At 54.7% G+C, this 13,145-nt stretch overlaps 1 protein-coding gene across 1 annotated transcript; it reads right to left on the bottom strand.

Moving 5' to 3' along the window:
* Positions 1 to 2,830: 2,830 nt before the first annotated feature.
* On the bottom strand, positions 2,831 to 13,145 carry LOC106835568 (angiotensin-converting enzyme-like protein Ace3). The gene is given in 16 exon segments (XM_014848022.3): positions 2,831 to 2,949; positions 2,952 to 3,206; positions 3,740 to 3,921; positions 6,750 to 6,872; positions 7,357 to 7,433; positions 7,435 to 7,462; positions 9,333 to 9,471; positions 9,596 to 9,819; positions 10,144 to 10,316; positions 10,378 to 10,475; positions 10,593 to 10,784; positions 11,583 to 11,726; positions 11,910 to 11,997; positions 12,257 to 12,415; positions 12,811 to 12,947; positions 13,046 to 13,145. Coding segments are annotated over 16 exon segments (2,238 nt in total).

Here is a 13,145-nt window from a genome sequence, read left to right as displayed (position 1 = left end):
TTCGCCGGGCGGGGGCAACTTCTCCCGGACCCGACGGGGTAGGGGCCGGGCTCTGACTCCTAGGAGGCGGAGCTGGGCGGGAGTCCCGCGCCAGGAGTCGGGCGAGGCTTCTCCGAGGAGCTTGTGCTCTTGCCCCAATGGCCCGTGGCCTCAGCTCCTCTCAGACCCTCTCCTGGTACAGAAGGGCAGTCTGGACATTGCCGGGCGAGTCTCACAGGCAGGGGAGGGGCAGACAGAAGGGACCGTTAGAGAGCTCAGGTGGTCTTTTGCTGAAGGTTTCTTTCTGGATCTGACCACTGGACCTGACCCTGGCAATGGTACCGTTAGTCCTCTTGCCTGCCCTTGCCAAGTTGTGCTCCAGCTGAGCCCCATCGCCCATGCAGAGCTCCTAGTGGCAAGCCTATCCAGGACCTGGTCCTGGGAGAATGGAGTAGGAGTACACATGAAGGTGTACAAGAAACGTACAATTAGGTGCTTTTGTCAGAGGCCTGAGAGCTCTTAGCATTCAGGCGCTGCTTGAGAGGAGAACAGATTTAAAACTGCCTATATTAGCTACTGACCACTGATAAAAGTGCCAGGGTACTGACTGAAAATGAATAGACTAGAAGAAGCAGAGGGGAATGGGGTGAGGTTTATTGAAAGAGGCTTCTTGGAGAAGAGGGAGAGAAGGGAATCACTGTTCACTGAGCATCTCAGTGGGCTTGGAGCTTTTCGGAGGGTTCAATGACCAATTTTGAGCCAGGCCTTGAAGGGCAAGCATTCGAATAGGGCATGCACCTTAGGCAAAGGCCCATGGTGAAATCAGTGCAGAGGGGCTGAACTGGGGGTTGGTAGTGGTAAGGTTGGACAAAAAGGGAATTGATAAATACCCTCACATGCCATTTTGAACATCTGAATTTAATTGATAGACAGCCAAGTTCTTAATCAGTTAGATATGAAGGAAATATTCTGGAGAAAGAAACTTTGCAATGGCAAGGGGGGAGAGGGATGGCCAAGGAGGCTCGTGGGGTTTTTGCTGGAGTTCAGGAGGAAGACTTGGAGTCCTGGGCTGGGTGTGCCTTTGCCACGCAGAGCCACAATGCCTGATGGGGGCCTCACTGGCCACTGTGGCTAGGAGATGGGAGGGCTGCAAGTGTGGCCTCCTGAGGGGGCAGAGTTGTCCTGGCTGCCCCTGTGTTTGGGTGGGCAGGTTGGCTGTGGAGGAAAGCTGAGGCTGTTTCTCATGGGCTCAGTGTGCGAGGAGCTGAGCTCTGAGGAGGGACTTGGGCAGTGGGACACTCATTCATTCACACATTTCCCAAGTCCCCGTGTGTGCCATGGCCAGTGCTGGCTATCTGGCTACAGGTGCTACATGGAGGCACACTCCTGATGGGTGTCCAGCCCTTACAGAACCGACAGCTAGCCATGGGGACAAATAAGGACATTACAGCTCAGCAAAGTAAGAACAGTGACAGAGACATCAAATGAGGGTGGTGTGGAGCCTGCAAATGGAGCAGGAAGTGCTTGGGCTCAGCCAGAACTCAGGAAGACCTCTTGAAACCCGGACAGAGGTAGAGTCCATGGAGATCTTAGCCCAGTCCCTCTGTCCCCTGAACCTCTGACTTCTGGGCTCAGATCTTTAATCTAGAGAGAGCTGGTCCCATCTTTTGGCCACCCTCCCACCGGCTCAATTGCAGCCCTGGTGCCTCCCTCTGTGGTTACTGGCTGTGATGCTACTTCCTCTCAATTCTCTCCTGATCTCTGATGGGCACAGATTCTCAGCCTCCCCAGGAGCCCCAGGAGCCTGAGTCCAAACTCAATGAGTCCCTGTATATCGGGTGTAGCAGCCCCGTGGTAGGCAGACCCAGGCTGGAAAGAAAGGGCTAGAAGGGGTAGAAGCAGAAGCCTTCCCTCTCTCTTCTCAGGCTTGTCTCTAGAGTCCTAATTTCCCAAATGTCCTTCCTACAGCTCTCCCTACACATCTTACCCTCCCCCATTGAGCCCGGAAAGGTGTGGTTTGCCCTGTGCTCGATCCCCAGGGCAACAGACCAGGCGGCAGGTGTGTGTGTTGAATAAGGCCATCTCCAGAGCGGAGTGGCTGGAGATGAGCTTTGTTTAAATATTAAAGAAGTCAATCATTAATCAAGCCTGGCTTGGTGCCCAGCTACCCACTGTCTCCATTTGGGAGGGCCTGGAAAGGGTCAGGGAGGGCTGGGGGCCAGTTTATGAGGCACCTTGCATCTCAGGCAGCCAACGAGCAGCTTTCGGGAACTGGATTATACAGCCCAACAACATAAGGCAGGCCAGAGGATCAGCAGAAAGATGTACTGGCCAGTATACAGAGCACAGTGCTCATGAACTGGCACCAAGGATTTGTGTAGGAATGTCTGGTTCTACTTGAATACATTTTATAAGGGGACAAAGCTATGTTCTCTTTCTAACCAGAGCAGACACTCCTTGGGCACTGAAGTCCCCACCAGCCCCAGCTGGGGTCCTGAAGAAAACAGAGCTGTGTGATGAACCCGTTCTAAGTGTGAACGGGGTGGGTACCGGTTTGGAGGGACACAGTCACTGGGTCACTAAAATTGTGGTTCCTGAGTCCCTAGGGGAAGGAGGTTGGCCTGGAACCCAGGGCATATGTGGAATCACACAGAGTCAGTTGCCTGTGCACATGACCTTGCATACATGAGTTCATAAACACACAATTACAATACTACATTGTACCTGGATCTGCCACAGTTGCAGTTGGGCACTATGCATGCAAGCTTCCCCCTCTTCAGCATCCCCCACCAACCCTCTCTGGCTTGACTGCCCTCCTCCTGCTCCCCAGCCTCACCAGTCACACTGGTGTCTAGTCCCAACTCCACCATTCAGCTTTCATCCACAGAGGCTTCCTGTTGTTCTGTGTGAAAATCCAAATGGTCAAGCCGATTGAGCACAGCATCAAGATGAGGCAGAGGCCCAGCAGGACCATCTTTTGACAGCCTGGCGGGGCTCCATGGCTATGCCCAGAAAGTAGGCTTTGGGTGGTATCTCAAGTGTGCTGATGTCCTGAACGCTGGTGTCCTGGGCCGGTGACCTTTTTTCCAGGGAGTGTAGCCTGCAGGCCAGGAGTAGGGCCACCAGGAACATGACAAAACTCAGGGCCAGCAACACCCACTGCCCAAAGTTGACCTGGTTAGGGTCCAGCTCCAGACTCAGGAATGTCACCTTGTCTGTTTCTTTTTCTGTGGAAGACATGGGAATCTTGTAGAGCAGTGAACTGGGGAAGGGGTCCTGGGGTGTCCTGTGGCAATCAGAGAGGGTCTGACTGCCACTGGCCTTCTCCTTCAGCCTCAGGTACCTACCTTCCAAGCCACAGATAAGGGCATTACCTGGAAGAAGGGTGAGAAAGAGGAGTAGAAGGAAGAGAAGGGGAAATGGACACAGAGAGGGCTACACACCACATGGTGCCCAGCAGTGGCTCTGTACAAGGGTCAGGAGGCAAGATGACCACCTTGTGCTCAGATGCCAACCTGGCAGTCTAGCTGGACAGTGTGCAAGGAAGCAACTGAGCCAGCGGCTGGGGCATGGACTCCAGTCTTAGCCAAGGCTGCATCAAGTGCAGACAGGGTCACCCAGAAGCAGTGCTGCGCTTGTTCAAGGCAGGTCATAGATGAGCTAGGAGTTAAGGCTGGGTTGGTGTAGGGGTTGGCCCGGGGAAGGCTAGCGTAGGGTTTGGGGCTGGACCAGAGCTAGGACCAGGGTCAGATTATCAAACCTTCGAAGTAACAGCTGAAGTCTGGCCAGCCCAGGATCTCCCACTGCTGCACATTCTCAGTGACCAGCCAGTTCAGGAGCTTGGAGTAGGTCATGATGGCCTTTGCAGACACCTTGGTCTCCCCAGTTATCTTCTCCAGGACTTCTGGCCAGGGCTTGCTCGAGCCCAGCTTTAGGACATCCCTGGGAGTGTGGATACAGCTGTGAGCTGCATGGGGGCATCAGCTGGTGCTGCTAAGACCCCTCAGGATGCCCAAACCTGGCCCTAGGACTTTGCTAGTCAGACTCTTCCCACTGAGCTCAGCATAGTACATAAAAGCTTTGAAATAAGACCAACCTGAGTTTGAATCCTGACTCTGTCACTCAGTAGCTGTGGGGCTTTGGGCAAATAACTTAACCTTTCTGAGCCTCAGCTTCCGTATTCATCAACTGGAGATAATAACAGTACCTACCTCTCAGGGTTGTTGTGATGATTAAATAAACACAACGCTGGGAGCATAGTAGGCAGACAATAAATGTGAGCTGCTAATTATTATTATTATTACCACTACTGTGACGATGATTATGCCCTGGGCTCAAACAGGCATCAAGTTTTGAGACGCTGTCTCCCACGCGGTGCTCGGTGTCAGTAGGGAGAGGCAGCTCTTCAGCCCTTCCTGGTCTCACAGGGAGTGTTTGGGAGGATTAGAGAGAGTGAGTGTGGGATGTGCTCTAGTCACCGCCTGCAGCGCTGCACAAATATCACTCTGTCTCAAGGCACACCCAGTGCATGGTGGCAGGGGATGGAGCCTCAGGCTTGGTCCGCACACTCATGGTGGGGGGACAGAGTGTGCTGAAGCCAGGGCTCTGGGCTCCTCCACCCCAGAGTCCCCTGCAGAGGCAGTGGTAGGCATATGTCAATCCTTCTCCACCTGCTCTTTCCCCACCTGACCAGGAGAGAGGTGGGGCCTAGAGACCCAGAAGTCATAGTGTGGAGTCTACACTAACAGGACCCAGGTTCAAGACCCAGCAGTGCTATTTATGGGCTGCATAACCTCAGGCAATCAACTTAACCTCTGTTAGCCTCAGTTTCCTCATCAGTAAAATGGGCCCCGTTACTACCCGCTTGTCATTGCGGCGAGGATTAAGTCATGTAATGGCGGCAAAAGAGGGCTTTCCAGCCTGCAGAGACTTACTTGATACACATCACTCAACAAACAACTGGGAAAGAGTGAGCGGAGGAGACTAAAGATCAGTGGATTCTTGGCAGAAACCACTGGGAGAGAATGTAGTTAAGATCCTAGAAAAATGGAGGAGAAAAGTCATCAAGATCAAAAGAAAAAAACAAAAACCCACAACTAATTTTAGGAAGAGGATTTTATCAGATACCAGGTCTTGGGAAAAAGGAAGGACCTAGTGGGGAAAAGTTTCCTCCACTGAGAATCTGCCTATTTAGAAAGAGTCCCCAGGCTCAGTGGGACAAGAGGTTGGACTGAAGCCCAGCTGATGGTCCATGTTGGCAGCACACAAGACTTGCAAATGTGACAGTTGGGTGCTGCTCGGAGCCCTCAACTCCAAGGTGGCAGCAGCGGGCTCCATGGACAAGGTCAGGCCCACCACGGCTGGCTGGGTGAGACAGGGGGACTTTGGGAATTTGGACCAAGTCCACTTTGGCCGCCCGTTCCCAGCAGAACCATCCCAGAGGCTAGCCCAGGCAATCACATTTAGGAAGATGAGTCAAAAGGAGCAAAACCAAGCTTTAAGATATATTAGGCAAAAAAGCAGCCAAGAATCTTGCCCTTCCCATTCTCCCCTGCGAGCACTCGCCATCCCTCTCTGCTCCGTAGCTCATAATCTGCTCTGCTGCCATCTCCCTCCCCAGAGCTCATGACATCCCCCTTTCTCAGAGACCTCTCTTCTGCCCTCTGCCCAGAAAATGGTATTCAAAGTCCTAAACCTGGAACTCAGGGACTTCCCTGGCCAGGGGTCTGGATGCTGATGCGTAGGCACTGGTGAGCAATGACCAGTGATGACGTGCAAGGCCTCTCCATGCTTTGGCACCAAGTCAGGCCCTGGGAGCCTTGTGCACCCTGAGGGGAGTGGTGAGAACGACTGAGGTCAAATGTTCTACCAACCAAATGGGAGGAAGGCTCAGAGTTCAGAGTGAGTTGACATCTAGAAAACAGCTGTCTGCTCTTTCTTACACTCCCGCCTTTGGGCTCAGAGCTCCCTCCTTGTTTCCCTGGCAGGACCTCCTCACCCTCTTTGCCCTTTCTTACTGCACCAGCACCTTTCTTGTCTTACGGTTATTGATTTATCCTGTGGCCCATTGTCCCCTGCTGGATGGTCAGCATGTGCACAAGTAAATGTTTGCTGAATGAATAAATGATGGGCAGCCAGAGACATGAATGCAGAGAATAGAGAGGTTCCTTATGTTCCACACATTCAGAAAAGCTCAAACCTGGGCAGTCAGCTAGAATAAACCCCTGTGGATTGAAAAGATGGAAAAGCAAGTAGACTCGGGAGACAATAGGTATGGAAGGTATAGCCCTCTTTGGGAGCAAAGCTAGAGGACCAGTCCTGCAACTCCATCTGGCCTAGTGGTTACTGACAAACTGCATGGTGGAATCGCAAATACTATGCTCATTAAATTTGCAAAGGATACTAAATTACGTTGCTTTGTTAAGAGAGTGGGTGTGAGTGTGTGTGTGGTGTGTGTCAATGAGTGTGTGAGAGAGACTGTGTGAGTATGAATGCGTATGAGTGCATGTATGCGAGTGTGAGTGTACATGTTAGCAGGAGGGGCTAAACAGGCTCTCTGACCACAAGGGGCTACACAAGAGGACATAGGCTTTAAATAATGTAGGAGAGACTGCAGTCTGACACAAGGAAGAACTTCCACTAGAATATAAGCTCAGTGAGGCTCTAGTCAGAGTGCTGAGGGTGGCCAGGTGAGGAGAGGGGGCCTGGGGCCGGGCATCCAGCAAGGGAGGACGGGAAACTGAGAACAAATGAGGGAAGAGGGCACTCACTCCAGGAGCTTTCCAGCCATCTTAGAGTTATAGATGTCACACCGGTGCAGCAGACCCATGTGGCCTGTGGCCTTGCACAGCGCTTCGTGGAACTGAAACTGGAGCACTAGGCTGAGGAAGTACCTGGGTAGAGGAACCTGGGCAGGCTAGGGAGTGGGTGTCAGGGATGGGAAGCCCAGAGCCATGTGGAGCTGGCAGCTCTGACACGCAGGGGCCACTAGGGCCCACGGCAGCAGTCACAGCCTGGGTGGAAGCTCCTTCGGCAAGGTCCCGCCATGGGCTGGCCCTAGAATACTATAGGGCTCTCCTTCTTAGCCTCTGGACCAACCCTTGCCTCCTTCTTTCCTGCCCTCCTCTTAGGAACAGCAGAGATGCTTTAGAATATTCCTATGAGCTCCGCCCTCCGCATGGGATCTGATGTAAAGGCCCAAAGGATTCCAGGGCTTGGCCCTCAGAAGGCTGTGCACCAATGGGAAGAGGTGGGCAGGCCTGCAGGAGGACATTCTGATCTAGGGCCCTCCTGGAAATCCTTGGCCTGGTTCCCAACCCCCAACTCCCAACCCCCAACTCCCAGAGCTGGTTCTGCTGGTATGGCCCAGACCTTTACCGTAGATAGGGCATGCTGGCTGAGATGTGGAACTTGGCAGCTGGATCAAAGTCTTCCTCTGTCCGAGGGATGGGGGGGGCACAGGCCCTGGTACTTCAACCTGGTGGGGAAAACAGGGGCCTTGATAGTGCTGCCCGGGGCAGGTCTCAGAGTCGTTCCTTTCAGAGCATTTGCACGGCGATCACAACCACACCCAGCGTGCAGGGGACACACTGAACTTTTATTGATTAAACAGACGAGTTGAAAACTCATGGGATTGGGGATCAGAATGAAATAATAATAGTTGTTGACACTGACTGAGCACTTCCTCTGTGCTGGGGACCATGCTGAGCCTTTCACATAGCTCACTTGACACTATCCTGGTTCTGGGGACACAGGAGGGGACAAACTAGGCAAGGTCCCTGCTTGCATCCTAAGGGTGGGGGATGGCTGTAGACCAACCCCCAAGGTTGTTTCATCTAGTAAGAAGTGCCAAGAAGAAAATAGAGTTACATCCCTGTGGCTAGTACCACGATTATTCCATTTCACAGATGAGGAAACCAAGGTTTCCTCAAGGAGATCAGGGAGCTGGTGGCAGGATGCAGAACTGGGCAGAGCCCAATAACTTTCAAGGTCAGGTCTGGTTTTACCCCTCTGATCTGTGTAACTGTGGGAAAGTTACTGATTGTCACTGAGCCTTGTTGTTGTAAAATGTCTGTAAAATGGGCGTAAAATGACCCATCTTTGGGATGAGACAAAGTCTGTAAAAAGGCTCATCGTTTTGTTGCTGGCTCACTGGAGCCTCTGAACCGTCCTCTTGGGTCCTGACAGACAGTCAGGAGCTTCCTCTCCCAGTGGACAGGGCCTGTTCAAGGCCCAGGGAATCACCACCCCTCTCCCTCAGCCCCCGGTTTCCATTATTTGGAGGGGGTGGGTCTGGTGGATAGAAGAAGGAGAAAGATCCCTGCAGGTGCTTCAGATGGCTGGTGGAGGGTGCCCTTGGGGGGACACAAGGTCAAAACTCTGCCAGTCCCACCAGTGAGACCTGGTCCTGAATTCAGGGTGTGGGTGGGAGGGTGAGAGGACAAAGAGAGGAATGTCCCCCTCTGCTACCCCTGGGTTGCTCTGTGACCATGGGCTGGTCACACATTCTTCTTTTGTGAATGTCCACTGGTTGTTGTAAAGGTTCAAATAAATGTAAGGGCCTGGTGCAGAGCTAGCAGGCTCTTCACAGTCACCCCAAGCCACTCTGTGGCCAGTAGACTAGAGTTGGTTAGTGTGAGGCCTGGTGGAGATGGAGCCCTGGCCACAGGCATTTATTATCCAGTCAAACAGCCAGAGGTCAGTGGTGGGATGCTGTGTGGGTGCCCCTCACTCAAGATGATGCTGCCTGACTGCTGGTGGGCTCCTTCAGAAGCCATTTCTGACCTTGGATGTGTCCCGGGATGCTAAGCCAGAGGCAGGCGTGTGTGTTGGGCCAGCAGGATAGGGAGCAGTGGGCTTGCTTCTCTCTCAGGCAGATTGTTTCCACAGGAGGGAAAGAGCTCAGGTCCTCCAACCCCCTTTCTGGTGGGAACAGAAAGGGAGGGGAGGAGCAGGAGGACTGGCTGGTGGTCAGTGGTCTGTTCTTAGAGGAGCCCAGATGCAACCGCTGTGTGAGCTTCCCAGCCACCCAGAGGTCAGACAGGGCCACCGCTGGGATCCCTGGAGAGGTCAGAGGTCTGCTCAGTGCTGGGGTCAATTCAACACAAGGCCTCATGATACCCACGCTGGCCCTATCTACTTTACCAGGGGTGATTTTGTCTGGTGGCGGCAAACTGCCACACCACCCAGGGGCTCTCCCATGGCCCCCAGGTCACCAGCACTACACACCCAGCTCTGCCCTCAGGGGAGAACAAGCAGCACTCTATGACAGTGGGTGGTACCCTTGAGGATGACCCGAAAACCCTGCGCACACCGGGGGTGGGAGGGGGCAGAGAGCCCAGGGCAGTGGTCCTCTCCACCACTCCTGGTTGTAGACGTCCTTCTGGATGGTGCCATCGAAGACCTTCCAGCGAGACAGGTCCATCAGGTAAGCGAAGGGGATGAAGGCAATCTTGTCCAGGGCAATGCCCATCAGGAAGTTGACCTCCTCCTCTGGGGAAGGTGGGGCAGTCAGAAGATGGCTCCTGGTTCTCCCTCCCTTCAGCGTTGCCTGGAAAGCCCTAGCTGCAGCCCCAGGCACGGGCTGCCCTCTTATGGTCTCCTTGGTCCCCATCACCTGAGTCCTGGTGCTGGTGGCTGAGCAGGCCTTTGTTGAGCAGGTGTTTGTGGGAGAAGACCGACAGGGTGATCACCAACCCCACGGCCTCTTCAAAGGCTGGGTTGGCGCCTGCACGGAAGATCACAGAGAGGTTCTTGTACTGCAGGAAGTACTGGATATGGCCCATCTGGTGGAAGATGGAGAACAGGTCTTCTATGGTCACCTCGGTGCACTTCTTTATCCTAGGGTTAAAGGGCAGGGGTCAAGGAACATGGGGATGCCCTGGGAGAAGGGGAGATTTCTCCTTTCAGACTCTGTTAAGGGACTGGGGTGGTTGGCTAGAGACCAGCAGGGCCTTGGTTGCTGTCCTTTCTCACTCTGGGCCCCATAGCCCAACCAGTGGCCAAGCCCCTTGCTCTAACACCCACCTCTCCCAAGTTGCCCTGGCTCCTGCCCTCCCCACCCCTTGTGCACACCTCCTCAGACAGATAGACTGGTGGAGAGCGGAAGGAGCAGAGGAAGAGCGAGAGGGGGCGGGAGGGCAGTGCTGGGTGTAGGGTGAGCACCTGAAGTCCTGGCCATTGTAGAAGTCCCAGGCAGAGGCGTGGCACTCCACCTCCCTCCCATCGGCCAGCCTTTCCATCATTGACTTTCTCCAGAAATCCGGTGGAGTGGAAAGCAGCCCCAGGGACGTGTAGAAATTTTCAGCCTCTATGAACATTTTCTCGGGCTTCCAGTGCTGTGGGGAAGAGAGGGTGCTTGGGCCCTGCTCAGGGGGAAGAGTGGGCAGTGGCACTGACCTGGACTTTCATGTTCCTCGTGATGTCATCGAGGGGCTTCTTCGGGAAGGGCAGGACCAGGTCTAAGATGTTGACCCAGGATTGAGCCCACATGTTCCCTGCAAGGGGAGCGGAGGGGCTAAGAAGCGGGAGACCACCTCTCCCTTTCCTGGGCATCTGCTTGGAGGCCTTCTCTGCCTGCCCCGCCTCTGCTCCCAGACCAGCAGGCACTTTACCCAGAAGATGGGCAGGGATGGGCCCCCTCAGGTCGATGAGCTCAGGCCCGTAGTGGCGGTGCAAGGCCCGGCGCATGTAGGCATGCAGATTGAGGTAGAGCGGCTGCAGCTCCTGGTAGAGATGCTCCAGGTCTTGCTCCAGTGTATCGGACTTGTACGTGGACTGCCACAAGGCCCCCATGTCTTCGTAACCTAAGACAGGAGAGGGGGCTCAGAAACACTCACCCCACCCTTCAGCCCTGGTCTGGCAGGCGGGAGACCCAGGCACGATCTAGGGAAGCCACTTGATCTCCCTGATCCTCAGGATCTTCATCTGCCAAATGGGAAAAGTACCTCCTAAGGCCACTGTCCGTACAGGATGGGATCAGGGTGGAAAAGCATTTAGCAAAGTACCTGATCCATGCTCTTCACTGAGCCTGGTTAGAAATGACATGGATAAGGCCCTGTGTCCTCTCTCACCTGCCTGGAGCCCCACCCATCCAAGCCCTCACTGCACAGACTTCTTCCAAATCCTCCCAAACACCGGCTACCCCCATTGCTGAGCCTGGGATGCTTTTCCACTTCCTGCTTGCTTGGCTCCTTCCCATCTTTCTGGCCTTCCCAGACCACTTATCCAAAGCAGGTCTCTCCTGATTCTCTCTCAGCAGCCCCTTCCTTCTCAGCCTTTATCCTGGGTGGTAGCTGGAGATGTGTGCGTGCATGAATACTTTCTGTCTCCCAGAGGGCTGTGAGCCCAAGAGGACAGGCACCTGCTCTGTCTTCACCTATTCATCCTGAGAACCTCCCCAGCACCCGCGCATAATAGGTGCTCAGTCAGTGTTTGTGGAACAACATAGTGAATGGACCACTTTCGCCCTCACTGGCTGCAGGGCTCAGGTGCCCATCTCCAGGCCCTGCCCCTGCCCTTCCCTCTGCAGACTTGGCTTCACCCTTCTCAGGCATTGCTGCTGTGTGCCGTATGCTCAGGCTGGTTAGGGTTGGGGGTCTCACCGTTGAGCTTTGCAGCCTTGTTGCTGAGCTGCACATAGCGCTCGAAGGTCATGCGGACCTGGGGACCCACAGCATCCCGCCAGCCCTGCCAGGCCCATAGTAGCTCCTTCTGGTCCCGGGAGGTGGCCATGACCTCTTCGATGTCTGTGCCCAGAAAAGGAGCCAAGGTGGGACCCCAACTCCCACCTGGCCTCACAACCCTAGGCTGCTCCCACTCCTCCAACAAGAGAGCACAGTTGGGGTAGGGAGGAAGATGGGAGTTAGGAGACTCCTGGAAGGGGCTGGTGCTGGAGACCGGTCAGGCAGGGGGCAGGCTTGGGTACTCACCACGTTGCAGGGGCAGGCATGGCCCCTCATTCATGCACACCTGGGCCGTGCTGTACATTGTCTCCATGTAGGCCAGAAGCTTGTTGTACTGGGGGACAGATGTCACCCAGGGCAGGCCCATGCCCATGGGCCCACCCCCAGCGCCAGCCCCACCAGCTGGGAGAGGTGGGCCTGGCTGAGGCATCTTCCCACCAGCCTCCGCTTTCCCCCTCCCCCAGAGAAAGCTCTGGCCCTGCCCCAGCAACCTCCCTCCTGCCCCAGACACTCCGGCTCCCCATCCAGCAGCTCACCCACCCACCCCTGGCTGGGGAGAATGTGCCTGGAGACCTGGGGGCTCCCTCCATCACCTCCCGGAGCTCGTCCTTGGGGAGGGCCGCCTTGTCTATGTTCTGCAGCTTACTCAGCATACGCTTCACGACCGGGTCCTGGAACCTGGCAATCTTAAACAGGCGGGCTTGGGTGCCAAAGAACAGCATGTGCTGGGACCTCTCCATGTCCTTGAGCAGCTGGAAGGAGGGTCACCATGTTTGTTGTGGGAGATTGGGGGAGGGAATAAGGGCTCCACATTGAACTTCGGGACCATGGCCCCAACCTCCTCCTAAAGCCCACTTTAAGCGTTCAGAATCACTGAAGATTTGCTAAGAGGGAGAAAGGAGGGACCCTGGTTCCCTAAAAGCAAGGAGGTGATGTTTACAAGGGGAAAGAAGTAAAAGATTCTTGCCCAGAGAGCGTTTAGGGCCACCAAGAAGCCCAGAGCTTGCAGCCTGCTTTGACATGTACTTTGGGGCTTCCCTCTTTCCTCGAGCTGAGGACACACAACAGAAGGTGTGGTTCCCCCATCCCCTCGAGACCCCTGAGAAGAGCAAGGTGGGAAGGGGCTGCAGCGGAGGTGGTACCACACCATCTCCTCCAGATTTTGCTGGTTGATATTGGTGACATAGTTCCAGGAGGCCTCCATGAACCGGTTCCACACAACCCTGGTTGTATTCTCATAATACTGCAGGAAGATCTTTGCCATGGTCTCATTGTAGAAGTCATCTGCGGAGAGGGAGGTGGGCATCATGCTGTCCTGCAAGGGGCCTACCCTTGCCTGGTCCCCTTGTCTGATCCCACGCTCCTTCAGGTCTCAGCCCCACCTGAGCTCTGATCACCCTCGGTCCTTAGCCATGGCAAAAGATGCCCATAATAGAAGAGCACAAGTAGGGAAGGTCCAGGGCAAGTCCATCTTGTACCCAT

Source organism: Equus asinus, chromosome 13, assembly GCF_041296235.1.
Source record: "Equus asinus isolate D_3611 breed Donkey chromosome 13, EquAss-T2T_v2, whole genome shotgun sequence".
In the NCBI taxonomy this organism is placed as follows: Eukaryota; Metazoa; Chordata; class Mammalia; order Perissodactyla; family Equidae; genus Equus; species Equus asinus.
This window is presented reverse-complemented; position numbering and strand designations above follow the sequence as displayed.